Genomic DNA, 15,350 nt, shown 5'->3' on the forward strand with positions numbered 1-15,350 from the left:
CCCTCTGCACGACCGCTCCGGCCCATCTCTCCCCTGATCTGGCGCCTCCGCCCCTTCCCCACACTCGGGTCTGGCAGGGGAATGCCACCCCTGGACAAACCCGTTTCCAGCACCGCTCTCGCCGTTGCAACCCTGGACTCTTCCCGCAGCGCGTCCCTCCCCCCTCCCCGGAGCCCCGCCCACGCCGAGGGACAGCCCCCTTCCCAGCGCTCGGAGGGGGCCCGCCCAAGCCCCTCCCTCGGACAGCCTGGGGGCCGAGGACGCGGGCGGCCCCGGGGAAGAATGACTGAGGGGCTACCTAGCGCGGGCGGCCGGCCAGGAGCCCGGGCAGAAGCAAGGGGGCGGGGTTGAGGGGGGCGGGCCCGGGCGCGGGGAGTGAAAGCGAAAGCGCAGGCGGCGCGAGAGCAGAGAGCCGAGAGCTAGGGAGAGGAGCAGCTCGGCAGCAGCATGGCCAAGCCCGGTGGGGTACGCCTGAGCGGGGAAGCCCGCAAACAGGTAAGGGGGGGCAGGGGCGCGGCAGGGCCGGGGAGCCCTCCTGGGTGGAGACCATGCTGGGTGCTCCAGGGGACCAAGGCCGTGCCAGGAAACTCCCCGACCCCGACCCCCTGGTACTTCACTGCCCGGAGGGTCGAGGGTCGCGGATTCCCTTGCCTTCCCACCAGCCCCACCACCGTGCTTGGGCTTCCAGGGAAATCCGACCTGTGGGCCAAGTTGGAGGGTTCCCATTGGGGGTGGGGGGGCCTTGGGTGGATCATACCCTCGGCTATCGAGACCCCTAACGAATATCCGGGTACTTTCTGTGCAGGTGGATGTCTTCAGGCAAAGTCTTTTCCAGGAGGTAAGTCTCTGGATTGAGCCGGTTTGACTCACAATCTAAACCTGGGCTTGAGAGTTGCAGCCTCCCAGTGACCCCCAAATCCACACTGGACTTTGCCCCCACTTCATTTATCAAGCCTTCACCCAAGATAAGCTCCTGATCATTCATCTCTAATTTGACACCCTCCCCCACCCCCACTGAAACTCTCCCCAGTTCTGCCATTTTCTGGCTCTTCTTTTGGTGTGGAGGGGCAGGCTGTGGCCCCGGAGCAGGAACACCACAGTTCCAACCTTGGCTCTGCCCCTTTCCCGCTGGGGCAAGTCCCTGCACTTCCCAAGGCTTCCATTTCCTCATCGTAAGTCTTATATGCGATGAGCTCCGTGGGCCCTACCTCTTCTCCCACAACTCGTTGTGACTTCTGTGATTGCTTCCCTTGCAATGTGACCCACAGGCCGAGGAATTACTCTCCAGCTTCTTGCCCCAGAAAATCATACACCTGAATCAGCTTTTGCAGGTAAGTAATGTGCCCCCCCGCCACCCTACCCCTTGCTAAGTCTCTTGGCCTCCCTTTTCTCCACTCACCTGCTGAAATTCCAGTTCAGCATGAAGTAGGCGCTTGTGAATGGTGGACTGCAAATCTTTATAAGATTGGATGCCTCCACCTAGACTAGGAAGGCAAAGGTGGGGATGTGGGGAAACAACTGCTCCCCAGGATAAGGAGAAGAAACCGGGCAGCCCCTGACAGTGAACTCTCTGCAGGAAGACTCCCTCAACGTGGCCGACTTGACCTCTCTCCGGGCCCCCTTGGACATCCCCATACCAGATCCACCCCCTAAGGATGATGAGGTAAGATGCTTAGGATGTAGAGGTCTACACTGTAAGTCCTATGGACATGCTAGCTATACAATTCCTGAGATCCTCCTAAAGCAATGCTTCCTCTTTTTAAATTTAAAAAAGTTTGGTGGGGGGGTAAAGCGATAGCAGGGAGGGTATTTGACTTGCATGCGGCTAACCTAGGTTTGACCCCTGGCATCCCATATGGTCCCCTGAGCACTGTAGAAGTAATTCCTGAGTGCAAAGCCAGGAGGAACCCTGAGCACTGCCAGGTGTGACCGCAAAAGAGCCAAAAAAAATTTTTTTAGGGGCTGGAGCAATAGCACAGCGGGTAGGGCGTTTGCCTTGCACATGGCCGACCTGGGCTCGATTCCCAGCACCCCATATGGTCCCCTGAGCACCACCAGGGGTAATTCCTGAGTGCAGATTCAGGAGTAACCCCTGTGCATCGCCGGGTGTGACCCAAAAAGAAAAGAAAAAAATTTTTTTTTTAATGTTTATTGAACGGGCTGGAGCGATAGCCTAGCGGCTAGGGTGTTTGCCTTGCACACGGCCGACCTGGGTTTGATTCCTCCGCCCCTCTCAGAGAGCCTGGCAAGCTACTGAGAGTATCTCGCCCCCACGGCAGAGCCTGGCAAGCTACCCGTGGCGTATTCGATATGCCAAAGACAGTAACAAGTCTCACAATAGAGACGTTACTGGTGCCTGCTCGAGCAAATCGATGAGCAATAAACTATATTGCTGTATCATAACAGTGGTACAGAAATAAAGTTTATTGAATCACTATGAATTACAAAGTTACAAAGATATTTATGATTGAGTTTCAGGCATATATTGTTCCAACGCCAGTTCCTTCACTAGCATGCTTTATCCTATACCAATGTCCCCAGTTTCCCTCCTGCTCCCAGCCTACCTCGATGTTAGTGTTTTTTCACCTCTCATTGTTAGTGTTCCCTTCCCTAACTTTTTCCCCCCTGACCCCTACCCCAGTGCCAAGCTTCTTAGGGAAGACTCATTCCCTTGCTCTTTGCTTCTACTTGCTATCCCCCTATGAGATTTCTTTATATCCCACATATGAGAGAGATCATTCTGAGTCTGTTCCTCTCCCTTTGATTGATTTCACTCAGCATGATACTCTCCCGATCGATCCATATTTCAGAAAATTGCACGACTTTATCTTTCAAGGCTGCATAGCATTCATTGTATATAATGTACCAGAGGTGCATTGTCCAGTCATCTGTGAGCATTTGGGTTGTTTCCATATTTAGGCTATTATACATAGTGCTGCAATGAACATAAGAGTGCTTTGTACCTTTGGGCCCTTGGGGTATATTCCCAGGACAATGTCTCTTTTTAATCTTAGATGGAAACAGATAAACCAGAGAAGAAAGAAGGTGAGTGGAAGGAGTTCCTAGGGGGTGGAGGAATGGCTCAGTGACTGCTGCATGGGAGGGTCTCATATGCCTCTCTCTCACAGTCCCTAAGTGTGGCTTTCTCCCGGGGAATGAGAAGATTCTGGCACTCCTTGCCGTGGTTAAGCCTGAGGTCTGGACTCTGAAAGAGAAGTGCATTCTGGTAAGCCTGCGAACTGGGGAAGACAGGTCTGGCACTGGTCTCCTTCAGTGAGCCCTTCCCTTAGGGCCTAGTCCCCAAATGGGAAACTTCTTGTGATGCCTGGGCTTTAGATTTCTTTTGTTTTCATTCTGTTAGAAGTCTAAGATCACTGAAATTGGAGACTGTGCTCTATCCACCTCCATAGCCCCAGAACCCACTGATGTGCCCAGTACACTCAGATACAGTGAGTTGGTTAGAGCCTGGGTCCAAGAGGGAGACTGCTTGGCTCAAACTGACTCCATCATTGGCCTAGATGCGTACCCTAAGTAAATCACTCAGACATTCCCAACTTTGGTATTTTCATCTGTAAAGTGGATATAATAAGAATTATACCTTGAAGGGTTGCTGTGAAGGCTAAATGAAATACATACAAATACATATGTAGTAAATTATAGTAAATAGTATTTATTACATAGTAAATATGTATACTATATACTATACATATATAGTAAATTATAGCAAATATGTATTTCTAGGAATATACATATTTATTATAATTTACTATATATATTTATATACTAAATACTAAATATGTATAAATACATATTTACTATAATTTACTATATATATACATATATACATAAAATCACACAGCACTGGCATCTAAGTGCTGAGCTAACTACAACTGTTATTAGCAAGTCAAGGCCTGGAGCAATAGTACAGCAGGTCGGGCACTTGCCTTGAACACTGCTGACCTTCGGTCAATCCTTGTCACCCTATATGGTCCCCTAAGCCTGCCAGAAGTGATCACTGAGTGCAAAGCCAGGAGTAAGCCCTGAGCAGTGCCACGTATGGCCCAAAAATAAAAATTTAAAAAAGTGGCAGTCATAGGAAGAACCTACTAGGCTTGGTTGTGGGTTTTTGTTTTGTTTTCTTTGGGGGCCACACCTGGCTGTGCTCAGGGATGACTCCTGGCTGGGGTCTGGAGAAACATGTGGTGCTGGGGAGAGAATCCAGGTCTGCCATGTGCAAGGAAAGCGCCTTTACCCTGTACTACCTCTCTGGCCCCCACTAAGTTTGTTTTTATAACTTTCGCTTTGCCTGCATTTTGTTGTCCTGTGTGTGTTACACATGCGCGGTCATGGTGCTCATCAGGAATCACACTCACACTAGAGTTATGGTGCTCACACACGTCCCATTTGTGGCACTTGCCATGGTGCACAGCGGAATTGGGGATCTCATCTAGGTGAGAGATGACACACAGGGATTGCACGCCTGACTGAGGGGCCCGTACCTTCCCAGACTGCAGTCACTGGAGATGGCACGAGGTGACATGCTGTCACAGTGCCAGAGTCCCAAACAGCAGAGCCTCTTGTGTTGGGCTCAGCGGTGTATGGCACCAGGGAGGAACTCATGGTCTCACACTTGTGAGGCAGGTGCTTTGCCACTGGGCCAGCCTCAGGTCCTGATTGTCGGTTGATTCCTACATGATTCCTCTTATTACAGGTGATCACATGGATTCAGCATCTGATCCCCAAGATTGAAGATGGAAATGACTTTGGGGTGGCAATCCAGGTAAAGAAGGAGTGTGTAAGGGGCCAGAGAGATAGTACAGTGGGTAGGGTATTTGCTTTGCATGCAACTGACCTGGGTTCAATTATCAGCATCCTGTTGGTCCTCCCGAATCCACCAGGAGTGATCCCTGAGCACAGAGCCAGGAATAAACCCTGAGCACCTCTGGGTGCAACCCAAAAACAAAAAGAGGAGTGTGTTAGGACACAAAGTAGGAGAGATTAGCGAGTAAGGAATAACGCCTAGACATGGAGCCAAAGAGATAGGGCCGGAGCACATGCTTTGCATGCTGGAGGACTGAGTTCAGTTGTTAGCATCGCAGGGTCCTTGAGCACTGCTAGGAGCAACCTCCAACCACAGAACTGGGAGTAATTCTTCAGCAGTGCCTAGTGTGATACAGAAACCTGGGGGTGGGATGGGGGTTGGATATGGGTGGGAGGAATAGTAGCTAGACACAAACAGGAGGAGGAAGGGAGAAGATCAAGTGTTTCCATTGTCTCTCATTATTTCATCACCCTAGGAGAAGGTATTGGAGAGGGTGAATGCTGTCAAAACCAAAGCAGAAGGCTTCCAGACGACCATTTCCAAGTAAGGGCAGTTGGTTGGGGCAGCCCGGGGTGGGGCTGCAGGGACTCCCAAAGTTGGAGGCATGGGGGGCTTGGGGGAGGGTCTGAGGGCATGTATCTTTGTGAAACACTTATTTCTGTTACTGCTCTCTTGCTTCTGGCAGGTATTTCTCAGAACGTGGGGATGCTGTTGCCAAGGCCTCTAAGGATACCTATGTAGTAAGTGGATAGTTTTGAATAATCCTCAGTTCTTTAGCTGAGGCTGACTGGGAGTAGGACAAGAAAGGGGAAATAAAGAGCTTCCTTGTCTTGGTTCAGATTTTGAACCAAAACCATTTCCTCAGAAAACTGATTTGGGGTTTTCTGTTTGATTTCTCTGCTTGATCTTGTTAGGATCATCTCCCCCCCCCCTTTTTTTTTTGTGCTGAGAAGTGGTTCATCCTCCAGTTACCTTCTCCCTATATGAAGAAATGAGAACAGTGTCCCAACCTTTCTTGGGACTGACTCAACTTTACCTCCCACATTCCAGATGGATTATCGGGCCCTGGTGCATGAGCGAGACGAGGCGGCCTATGGGGCACTCAGGGCCATGATGCTGGACCTCAGGACCTTCTATGTGAGTGTGGAGTAAGCCCCTAAGGAAAGAGGTGGCAAAAGAAGGAAGGTAAAAGACCAGAAATTTGACTACTGGTCCTCTGATTTTCTTTTAGGCTGAGCTTTATCATATCATCAGCTGCAACCTGGAGAAAATCGTAAATCCAAAAGGTGAAGAGAAGCCATCTATGTATTGAGCCCAGGGTTAGAAGGGAAATAAATGACCTATACATTGTATAGATTACTGTTGATGTGTATTACTTATTCAAAAAAAGGCATGTATTGGGGCCGGAGCGATAGCACAGCGGGTAGGGCGTTTGCCTTGCACGCGGCCGACCCGGGTTTGATCCCCGGCATCCCATATGGTCCCCCAAGCACCGCCAGGAGTAGTTCCTGAGTGCAAAGCCAGGAGTAACCCCTGAGCATTGCTGGGTGTGACCCAAAAAGCAAAAAAAAAAAGGCATGTATTAGGGCTGGAGAGATACAGGTCAGGAATGAAGGTGCATGCCTCCAACTCCAGTTCCATCCTTGGTACCACATGGTCCTCTGAGCATTACTAGGTACTACTAGGTATAGCTCTAGAGGTCCCAGCACAGCTGGGGGTGGGGATGGAGGTGTCTGGATTATCCCCGGCACTGCTGGGCCTGAACATGAATGCATCATCAAATTCTCACATTGAACCACTGCCCCGGTTGGCTAAGAATCATTGGGAAGGGCCCAAGGCTCACTGAGCACTGCATTGGAGGCTATTCCTGACAATAAGCATGATTCAGAGCCAAGGAGAAGGCTCAAAGGGCTAGACTGCACGCTTTGCTTGTGGAAGGCCTATATTTGCTCCCCTGAGCAGCTCTAGGAGCAAATCCTGAGCACTGAGCCAGGACTAGCCCCTGGGCACTGAAGGATGTGACCCTCCCCACCCTGCCCCACTTTTAAAAAAATATGTCTTGACACTGTGAATGTAGTGCTGAAGAGGGAAAAGTGTGCCAGGAAGATAGATAAATTAGATGCCCTTTCTGTCCTATTCTTTAGATATCCTGGGGCCAGATATAATACAGGAGTAAGGCACATACCTTGCATGCAGGATGACCTGGTTCCATTCCCAGTACCACATGATTCCCTGAGCATCACTGGGTGCAGCTCTGGGAGCCCCCCAAGCACCACTAGGATTACCCATATAATCTCCAACAACAAAGGGCACAAATAGCACTGCATCCTCTGGGCATTGTATTATACCATTATATTGGTAGAGAATTGCAGTAGGGAACCAGGGCCTTCTGAGCACTGTTCAGGAGGCCCTCACCAACAAAAAAGCTGTCTTAAAGAACTGGACAGGGGCTGTAGTGATACACTACGGGGAAGGCATTTGCCTGGGTTCAATCCTTGACACCCTAAGTTTCCCATGCCCCACCAAGGAGGGATCTCTCAAAGCAGAACCAGGAGTAAGCCCTAAGTAATACTGGATGTGGCCCCAAAACAAAAAGAACTGGGCAGCAAATGTTAGATTTCATGATAGCCAAGCAAATAATCAGTATTTGGTTATTTCACAGATTTTTTTTTGTGCTTGGAGGGGTCTCATAAGTGCTTCCTGGAATTGGTAGCAGAGTCCTCCTAAGGAATAATGAGGCTTTGGACAGAAAAAGGAAAGCTTAAACTGTTGTCAGGGCTTGAAGGAAAGAGCAACACTCCTGAGTTTAAAGTAAGCCTGTAAACAAGGAGAAATTATGAGTGAATGATACTTCCCAAGGGCTGAAAGTGGAAAGAACGCCCCCAAGGCATTACGGTTAAGGAAATCACACCACAGGACATAGTGGGAAGAATGATTCTGTAAGCTTTTCTTTTTTGTCCTTTCTCCCTCCAGTCAATTGCAGTTTTATTTCTGTAGATAACTCCATTAAGGAAACAAAGGACAAGCTAACCCAGTTTCAACGGTTATGCTTCTCACTGGTTACAGAGCCAGTCCAAACTACCAATTACTCACTCCCTATAGTAGGAAGAGGCTTATCTGCTATGTGCCCTGTTCTAAGGGCCACTCTTCGTGGGACACCTGCTGCTGTGCGCAAGCCCCACCCTGCGGGCATTCGGGGGCGGGCCGGATAGCTCTCCTGCAATCAAGAGCTTATTCCGGTAGCCTAGCCAATCAGCATGTGACAATGCTCCTTCGTTTACACTAGGGGATTTTTTTCCAGCGTTCTGGAGACAGAGGCGGAGCAAGGTCTGAATGCGGCCGGTGATTGGAGAAAATCAGAACCTCTAAGCCTATCAGAGGGCAGCCGGTGGGCGGGGCCGCAGAGTGCGTCCCTCTGGGAGCCGGCGGCCTGGAGTTGGCGGAACTGGTTAAGGCGCTGCAGCCTCCGCTTAGGGGCGGAGCTCGGCGGCGCAACATGCAATCGGGACCGCCGGCGTTCGGGGCCCGGCTGGGGACGGTGGCTGCGGCCGACGGAGCCGGCGGGCTGTCTGCGGGCGGAGTCAGCGCCCCCACCGAACCCGAGTGAGGGGCTGTGTCCACGGGCGGAGGAGGGCACCGGCACGCTGCAGGGAGCTTCGCGGACGCGACCCGGAGCCCCGCTGGTCATGGGAGAGGTGGAGATCTCGGCGCGGGCCTACGTGAAGATGTGCCTGCACGCTGCTCGGTACCCGCACGCCGCGGTCAACGGGCTGTTGCTGGCGCCCGCGCCGCGAACGCAAGAATGCCTGTGCCTCACCGACTGTGTGCCCCTGTTCCACAGCCACCTGGCCCTGTCCGTCATGCTGGAGGTCGCCCTCAACCAGGTGCCGTAGCGGGACACCCAGCGACCATCTCGGGCCCCCTAACAGCCCTCGTCCAATCCCGCCCCTGACCTCTTTGGCAGCGGGGCGGTGGTCCGTTGTAGTTTCTGATGGCCCTTTTCCTATGGCAGGTGGATGTGTGGGGTGAGCAAGCCGGGCTGGTGGTGGCTGGGTACTACCATGTCAATGCAGCTCTGGACGACCAGAGGTGAGTAAGGTAGCCAGAGGCAGAAGGCTAAGGGTTACTGGGGCGGGGGCGGCCACGAAGCCCTCTCACACCTTTTCTTCGCCAAAGGCTCAACATTTAGGAGCAGAGACTGTGTGTGCCTTGCGCTAGGCAGAGTCCTGGAGACTTCGGAGATATACAGATTTAATTCTATATAAATTAATATAGAGGAAATATATAGATGCCCTGGAGGAGCTGCAAAGGGGAGGAGAGGACAACAGATTCACTAAGAACAGGCTGACACCTGCTTTAATGGAGAGGCCCCATCCAAGTGCCCCAAGGACACAGGAAGCCCAACCAGAATCTTTGGAGGGGTCACGCTGAGAGATGCTCAGGGCATATTCTTAGCTCTGCATTCTAGGATTATTCCTGGTAAGCTTGGGGGACCATATGGGGTGGCTGGGGATTGAACCCATGTCGGCTGCATGCAAGGCAAGCACCTATACCTGCTGTACTATCTCTCCAGCCCTCTCTTATTATGGTCACTATCTGATTATTACAGCAAGTTCTTTCTAAGTGGATTTCTGGGACAGTAATACATACACCCACATATGATACATGTATATATTCATCACAGGTTAAATTTGGCTAGTTGTACCAAGTTACCCTCCAAAAGAACCTCTGATTTCTTCTCACCATTTGGATATCTGAGCATGTTTCCCATAGTACTCAAGCATGAAACAGCCAAAGCTGAAGCATGAACTGACCTGACCCCCACAAACCAGCACAGGGAAAGGCCACTACTATGTTGCTAGGAGGCCCAGCTCAGATGGATAGGTTTTGCCCACTCCTCACAACGCTGATCTTCCTTCCATCCAGTCCTGGACCCCTGGCCTTGAAAATCGCTGGGCGGATTGCAGAATTCTTTCCCGAAGCAGTGCTGATCATGGTGAGGCTTGGGTTTCCGGGTGGGACACAGGGGAGAATGCAGGAAACAGGATCCTGGAAATCTTCACCTGCCCTTCCTTGTCCACACAGCTGGATAATCAGAAACTGGTGTCTCAGCCTCACGTGCCCCCAGTCATCGTCCTGGAGAGTCATGGTCCCCGCTGGGTCCCAAAAGACAAGAACTTGTGAGTGTCCCATTCTTTTTCCATGTGACAGATGCCCACAGTCCCGCAGCCCTCCTGTCCTTGATCCTGCTGCAAGGCTTTCTCTGCTCAACTTCTGCTAGGTATGAGCCCACTCCCTACAGAATCTGACTTCCCCGGGCTTGTTATTTCAGAGTGATGTGGAGGGATTGGGAGGAGTCTCGTCAGATGGTGGGAGCACTGCTGGAGGGTCGAGCCCACCAGCGCCTCGTGGACTTTGACTGCCACCTTGACGACATCCGGCAGGACTGGACCAACCAGCAGCTCAACACCCAAATCACCCAATGGGTTGGTCCCACGAATGGAAACACCTGAATGAGGGCTGGGGTGGGGGTGGGCCAAGGGTCACGATTCAATAAAAAGACCTGGGTAATGGACAACCAGAAAACTAGATTTATTGTGCCTGGGAGGCAAGGCAGAGGCAAGTTTGCACACCCCACCACCAAGAGATGGAAGGTCTCTGATCCAATCCTCTGAGAACGAGCGGAAGTTCTCAGTAGATCATTCCTTTTGTTTCTCCTCTGGGCTTCTTGAGCTTCTCGAAGTTCTTTAAGATGATGTCATATAGCACAGCCTACAGGGCCAGAGGAGTGATGGTCACCTGGGGGTCCCCACTGTCTCTGGGCCCATCTCGAACCTTGTAGAGTAGCCAGGATTGGTCACCCTTCACCCCACCCTTTAAGGTTAGGGAGTGGGTGTCCCAGAAACATTGCCTCCACCCACCCCTGCCCCTTCCTGGCCCCCTCACATAAGCATTGCGGATCTCCATGACCATCAGCCGAATGTCCCGGTACTCTGCTTCATCCAGCTCATGCACCAACTGCCGATAATCACCCTATGGGACACTTAGGTCAGGCCAGGCTTCAAATGTGTCCCTTCCCAGACCGGAGCCATAGTACAGCCTGTGAGGCTCTTGCCCTGCACAGGGCTGACATGGCTAACCCAGGTTCAATCCCTGGCATCCCATATGGTCCCCCAAGCACCACCAGGAGTAGTGCAAGAAGTAATCCCCTGAGCATTGCTGGGGGCGGCAAAAAAAAGAAAAAACAGAAAAGAAAAACCATTGGGCTGGAGTGATAGCACAGCAAGTAGGTTGCTTGCCTTGCATGTAACCTACCCTGGTTTGATCCCCACCATCTCATATGGTCCCCCGAGCCCTACTGGAAGTGGTTCCCGAGTGCAAAGTGAGGAGTAACCCCTAAACATCATTTAATATGGTCCTTCTCCCAAAAAATATGTGTCCTTTCCCCCAAGCACCCTAATCTGGGTCTCACCTACCACATGGGGCTGCTTGGCAGCTTTGGCTACGGCATCGCCCCGCTCAGAGTAATACCTGTGGGAAGAAGGGTATGGAGTGGGAGAGATCGGGGAAGTTCAGGCCTTCAGGCAAGGCAAAAGTAGAATGTGCAAGCAGAATCGGGGGGGCGGATGGGGACTCACTTGGAGATCTGAGTGTGGAAACCTTCCAGTTTGGTGTGAAGGCTGGTCATCAGCTCAAACACCTTCTCCTGAGGAAAGAAGGTCCAAGGGAGAGTGGAGAGCAGCATGGCTAAGAGGAAAGGAGGGCAGAAGAGTGGGGCAGCCCATTACCTGGACAGCCACTCCAAAATTGTTGCCATCTTCAATTCTTGGAATCTGCAGCTGCAACCAGGTGGTGACCTGGCAGGAGGAAATGACTGTCAAAACCAATCAGTCCCCCTGCTTTGCTTCCACAGGGAGGGGCGGTGCACCTGGTCCATCCTGAGCTCCAAAGCCTGAACTTTCACTCACTGTGCACGTATTGTGTCCCTAACTGGCAGGGACCAAGGAGGACAAAGGGTTTAACCTGAAGCTGGGAGTGGAAGTGGGAGGGAGGGCTCACCAGGTTGAGTTGCTCAATTACATCCTTGATCTCAGGCTTTATACGCTGTAAAAGGACCACAATCTTCTCATTGCAGCTCACTGGGCCACAGGGAGGACCTAAGGAATAGGAAATGGGTTAGTCTGAGTGTGAGTGTGTGTGTGTGTGTGTGTGTGTGTGTGTGTGTGTGTGTGTGTGGTGTGGTGGAGGGGTAAGGGAGCGAGGGGTGGGAAAGAACCCTTAGCAAGGCATGACTCAGGTCCCTTCCCCCCAGCTGGTACCTTTGTCTTCATCATCCCCTTTCTTCTTGTCATCCTTGTCTTCCTTCTGCAGGGAGAGAGGGGACTCTGGAATCAGGCCTAAGGCTGCTTTTCCAGGAGGCTGGACCCTCCTCCCAGCTCTTCCCGGCTTGCCTCCTGCTGTTTTTTCCGCTCTTCCTTCTCTTTCTCCTTGACTGGATCTGGCACCGGGATGTCTAATGGGGCCTTGAGTTCGCTCAGGTTGGCTTCATTGAGAGCTGGTTCCTGGCACAGGATGTGAGGATGACAAAGAGGGGAGGGTGGTCCTCATGCCTCCTCACTCTCAACTCTGACACCACCACCCTGCGGTTCCCCACCCATCCTCAATACCTTTAAAAAGGCATCCAAATCCGAAATCTTCTTGGGGAAGTAGCTCCAGAGCAGCTTCTCTGTCTGTATGTAAGGTGGGGTGTGGGGTGGGGAGGCTGGAGGTCACAATTAAATGCCCTCTGTAGGCGGGGAGGCAGGGCTGGTTCTGGAGAGGAGTCAGGCTGGGCTCTGACAGGGCAGGTCTTACCTTGGCACTCAGGTCTTCTCGGAACACGTTCACCTGCAGGACACAGGAACCCCTCAGACACCTTTCTTTAGGGCCAGTTCATTTGATGCCCCTTCACTTAGGGTCGGATTGGGGCAGAGTGGACCCTGATGTGGCTATACTGGTGGTGTATAGCCAAACATTTCCTGTTAAGGGCAAGTGGTTTAATTGGGAACAGACACTCCCAATCTTCTGTGTGCAAAGGGGTGTCTTTGGACACCCAGCGTCTGGGGTGGGGGACAGTGGCCTGTGCAGGGGCCCCTCTCGCGTGAAAGGCCCTGGGCAGCAAGTCACGTCCCGAGCCCCGAACCTCAGCGCTGCGTGGCTCCGGGCCAGCCAGCGGGCTTCCCCAGCACTCCCGCTCTCCGCCTCGCCGCACCCCGCTTCACCTCGGCGGCTGGACCTCATCCATGGGTCTCCCTACATCTCCGGGGCTCCGGGGGCTCGCGATGAGCCCGGGGGGTCGGGAGGGGACCGGGGTCGACGCGTCCAGCCATTCCGACCACGCCTCCCCAGCCGGGCCCTGCGCGGGCGGCGGCGCTTACCTTGGCTTGAGCTTCGGGCTGGACACTGAGCATGGCCATGGTCGTGACGGGGGGCCCAGGAGCGGGCGCCGCACGAGGAACGAGGAGTGGGCACGGGGAAGAGAAAGTGAAAGCACCTCTGCACCCGCGCACTCTTCCCCGCGAGCAGAGCGCAGATACCGAAGGAGGCGGGCGCAGACCCGCGAGGAGAGAGGGCGGAGGCGCGCAGGCCGGCAGTCGAAGCGGGGCGCCCCCTAGAGCCCAGAGGAGCGTCTCCGCCCACCTCCAGGACGGCGCAAGCTCCAACCGCCTCCCTCGCCCTGATCGCCCCTTCAGGTCCCGTCCTTGAACCCGGGTCTCGGTCTACGGCCTCCACCCTCCTTTCTCCGCCCTCCCTTCTCGTCGGGCCACGCCCCTTAGCCACAGACCACGCCCCCTGAACACGCCCCGCCCCCTTTGCCGCCAGTTTAGGAACTCCCAGCCTATTGTCTCCACCAACCCCGCTCTCTAGGCCCCGCCCTCAAAATACGCCCCGCCCTCTTTGCTGCCAGTTTCTGATCTCCCACCTATTGTCTCCGCCAGCTCAGCTCTCTAGGCCCCGCCCCCCGAACACGCCCCGCCCCGTTGCTGCTAGTTTAGGGACTCCCCGCCTACTGCCTCCGCCCATCGGCCTCCTCCTCCCCACGCTCCTTTCCAGGCCCCGCCTCCCCTCCCCACTCTCCTATGGGTACTCTGCCTCCCCCACCACGTATACTCCACTCCCACTTCGCTGTCAGTTCCTGGACTTCCTCCACCTGCTTCCTCCACCCACTCCAGCCCGCCTCCTCTCTCTTCTCTCCTCTCTCCGCGCCCCACCACCCCGTAGCCCAGCTTCTCTCGACTCCGGCTCCTGGCCCAAACCAAGTTATTTTTCACCCCCACTCAAAACTGATTACACCCGCCGCTCCAGCCCCCGGACTCTTGACTCTCCCGCCGTCTCTTCTTTCCCAGCTCAGCCTGCGGCAGTGAAAAGCCTTATCTGGTGTCCTTTTCATTTTTTCTCAGTGCTGGACTAAGACCTCGTCTCATTTTTCTAGTTTGCCGAGCATGAAGGTCCTGGGCCCAAGGGCATCAGTAACATTCAGCAGTGGACACCCGTGCAGTCCAGGCCCCAGTCAGCTCTTTCCTCACTACGCTGGTCACTCCAGTAACCTGCTGTCCTCACAGAAACTGGATTTCCCCTTCTCTTGCTTAAAACTCTCAGCTTCCTGTTGACCTGAGAATGAAATGTAAGGGACTTTCAGGACCCTTCGGTTGCACTTGCAAATACCTGTGTGTTTTCCAGTGGGTTCTCAAATCTGTCAGTCGCCATGTTCCTGCCTGGGGACTTTGTCTTTGCTAATCTCTTGGTCTGCCACACCCTCCCCCTGCAACCTGACGTCTCTTCTGAGAGAACTCTCCCTCATCTTTTACAAAGCACCTCCCTCCCTCCATGTCTCCAATACACAGCACCATTTTCTGGACTTTAATGGTATGTATCTCTCTGACATTAGTTGCATATTTTGGTGATCGTGTGGTTTAGATTAAGACTAGCAAACTTTTTCTGTAAAAGGCCAGTAGTAAATAGTTTAGACTTTGTGGTCCTTGTGTTATATGTAGAACTACTCAACTCTCCTCCTGTGTAGCATGTGAATTAGCCTAGTTTGGTTTCAGTGAAACTTGATAGTGCCTGGAATGTGAAGTTTACATAATGTTGAGGTGTCATGAAATACTAATCTTTGATTTTTCAGCCACCTAAAAACCATTCCAACGTCTCGGACTATACAAAAAGTGGCCACAGGAGGGCTGTAGCTGACTGCTGATTTAGCACCTGCAAGGAAAGAAACCTGATAGCCTGGGTTTGTAACTCTGGCTCTGATATTTACCAACTGTGACCAGATGCTACCCTTCTGTGTCTCCATTTTCACAACTACACAAGATGAAAGAGAAATCCTCTGCTTTCCCTCTGTTGTCAGAAGTCATTTCATCTTAAACCACCTTAAAAAGCTCCACTCCGGGGCTGGAGCAATAGCACAGCAGGTAGGGCGTTTGCCTTGCACGTGACTGACCCGGGTTCGATTCCCAGCATCCCATATGGTCCCCTGAGCACCACC

General features: G+C 52.8%; 3 protein-coding genes across 3 annotated transcripts; 2 read left to right on the forward strand and 1 right to left on the reverse strand.

Moving 5' to 3' along the window:
* Positions 1-272: 272 nt before the first annotated feature.
* Positions 273-6,174, forward strand: PSME2 (proteasome activator subunit 2). Its single transcript, XM_004609448.2, has 11 exons — positions 273-495; positions 806-838; positions 1,269-1,331; positions 1,577-1,663; positions 3,015-3,045; positions 3,129-3,226; positions 4,712-4,780; positions 5,298-5,365; positions 5,508-5,562; positions 5,873-5,959; positions 6,054-6,174. Exons 1-11 carry the CDS (start codon positions 448-450, stop codon positions 6,132-6,134), a joined length of 720 nt encoding a protein of 239 aa, XP_004609505.1. The 5' UTR covers positions 273-447; the 3' UTR covers positions 6,135-6,174.
* Positions 6,175-8,248: 2,074 nt separating this feature from the next.
* On the forward strand, positions 8,249-10,358 carry EMC9 (ER membrane protein complex subunit 9). The gene is made up of 5 exons (XM_004609449.2): positions 8,249-8,706; positions 8,835-8,911; positions 9,749-9,818; positions 9,908-10,002; positions 10,155-10,358. The coding sequence occupies exons 1-5, from the start codon at positions 8,509-8,511 to the stop codon at positions 10,333-10,335; spliced, it is 621 nt and encodes a 206-aa protein (XP_004609506.1). The 5' UTR covers positions 8,249-8,508; the 3' UTR covers positions 10,336-10,358.
* Positions 10,359-10,390: 32 nt separating this feature from the next.
* PSME1 (proteasome activator subunit 1) lies at positions 10,391-13,767 on the reverse strand. Its single transcript, XM_004609450.3, has 11 exons — positions 13,240-13,767; positions 12,677-12,709; positions 12,490-12,552; positions 12,274-12,384; positions 12,142-12,187; positions 11,882-11,979; positions 11,611-11,679; positions 11,461-11,528; positions 11,299-11,353; positions 10,769-10,855; positions 10,391-10,594 (listed from the first exon to the last, which is right to left on the reverse strand). Exons 1-11 carry the CDS (start codon positions 13,276-13,278, stop codon positions 10,514-10,516), a joined length of 750 nt encoding a protein of 249 aa, XP_004609507.1. The 5' UTR covers positions 13,279-13,767; the 3' UTR covers positions 10,391-10,513.
* Positions 13,768-15,350: the final 1,583 nt, after the last annotated feature.

Source organism: Sorex araneus, chromosome 3, assembly GCF_027595985.1.
Source record: "Sorex araneus isolate mSorAra2 chromosome 3, mSorAra2.pri, whole genome shotgun sequence".
Classification (NCBI taxonomy): Eukaryota; Metazoa; Chordata; class Mammalia; order Eulipotyphla; family Soricidae; genus Sorex; species Sorex araneus.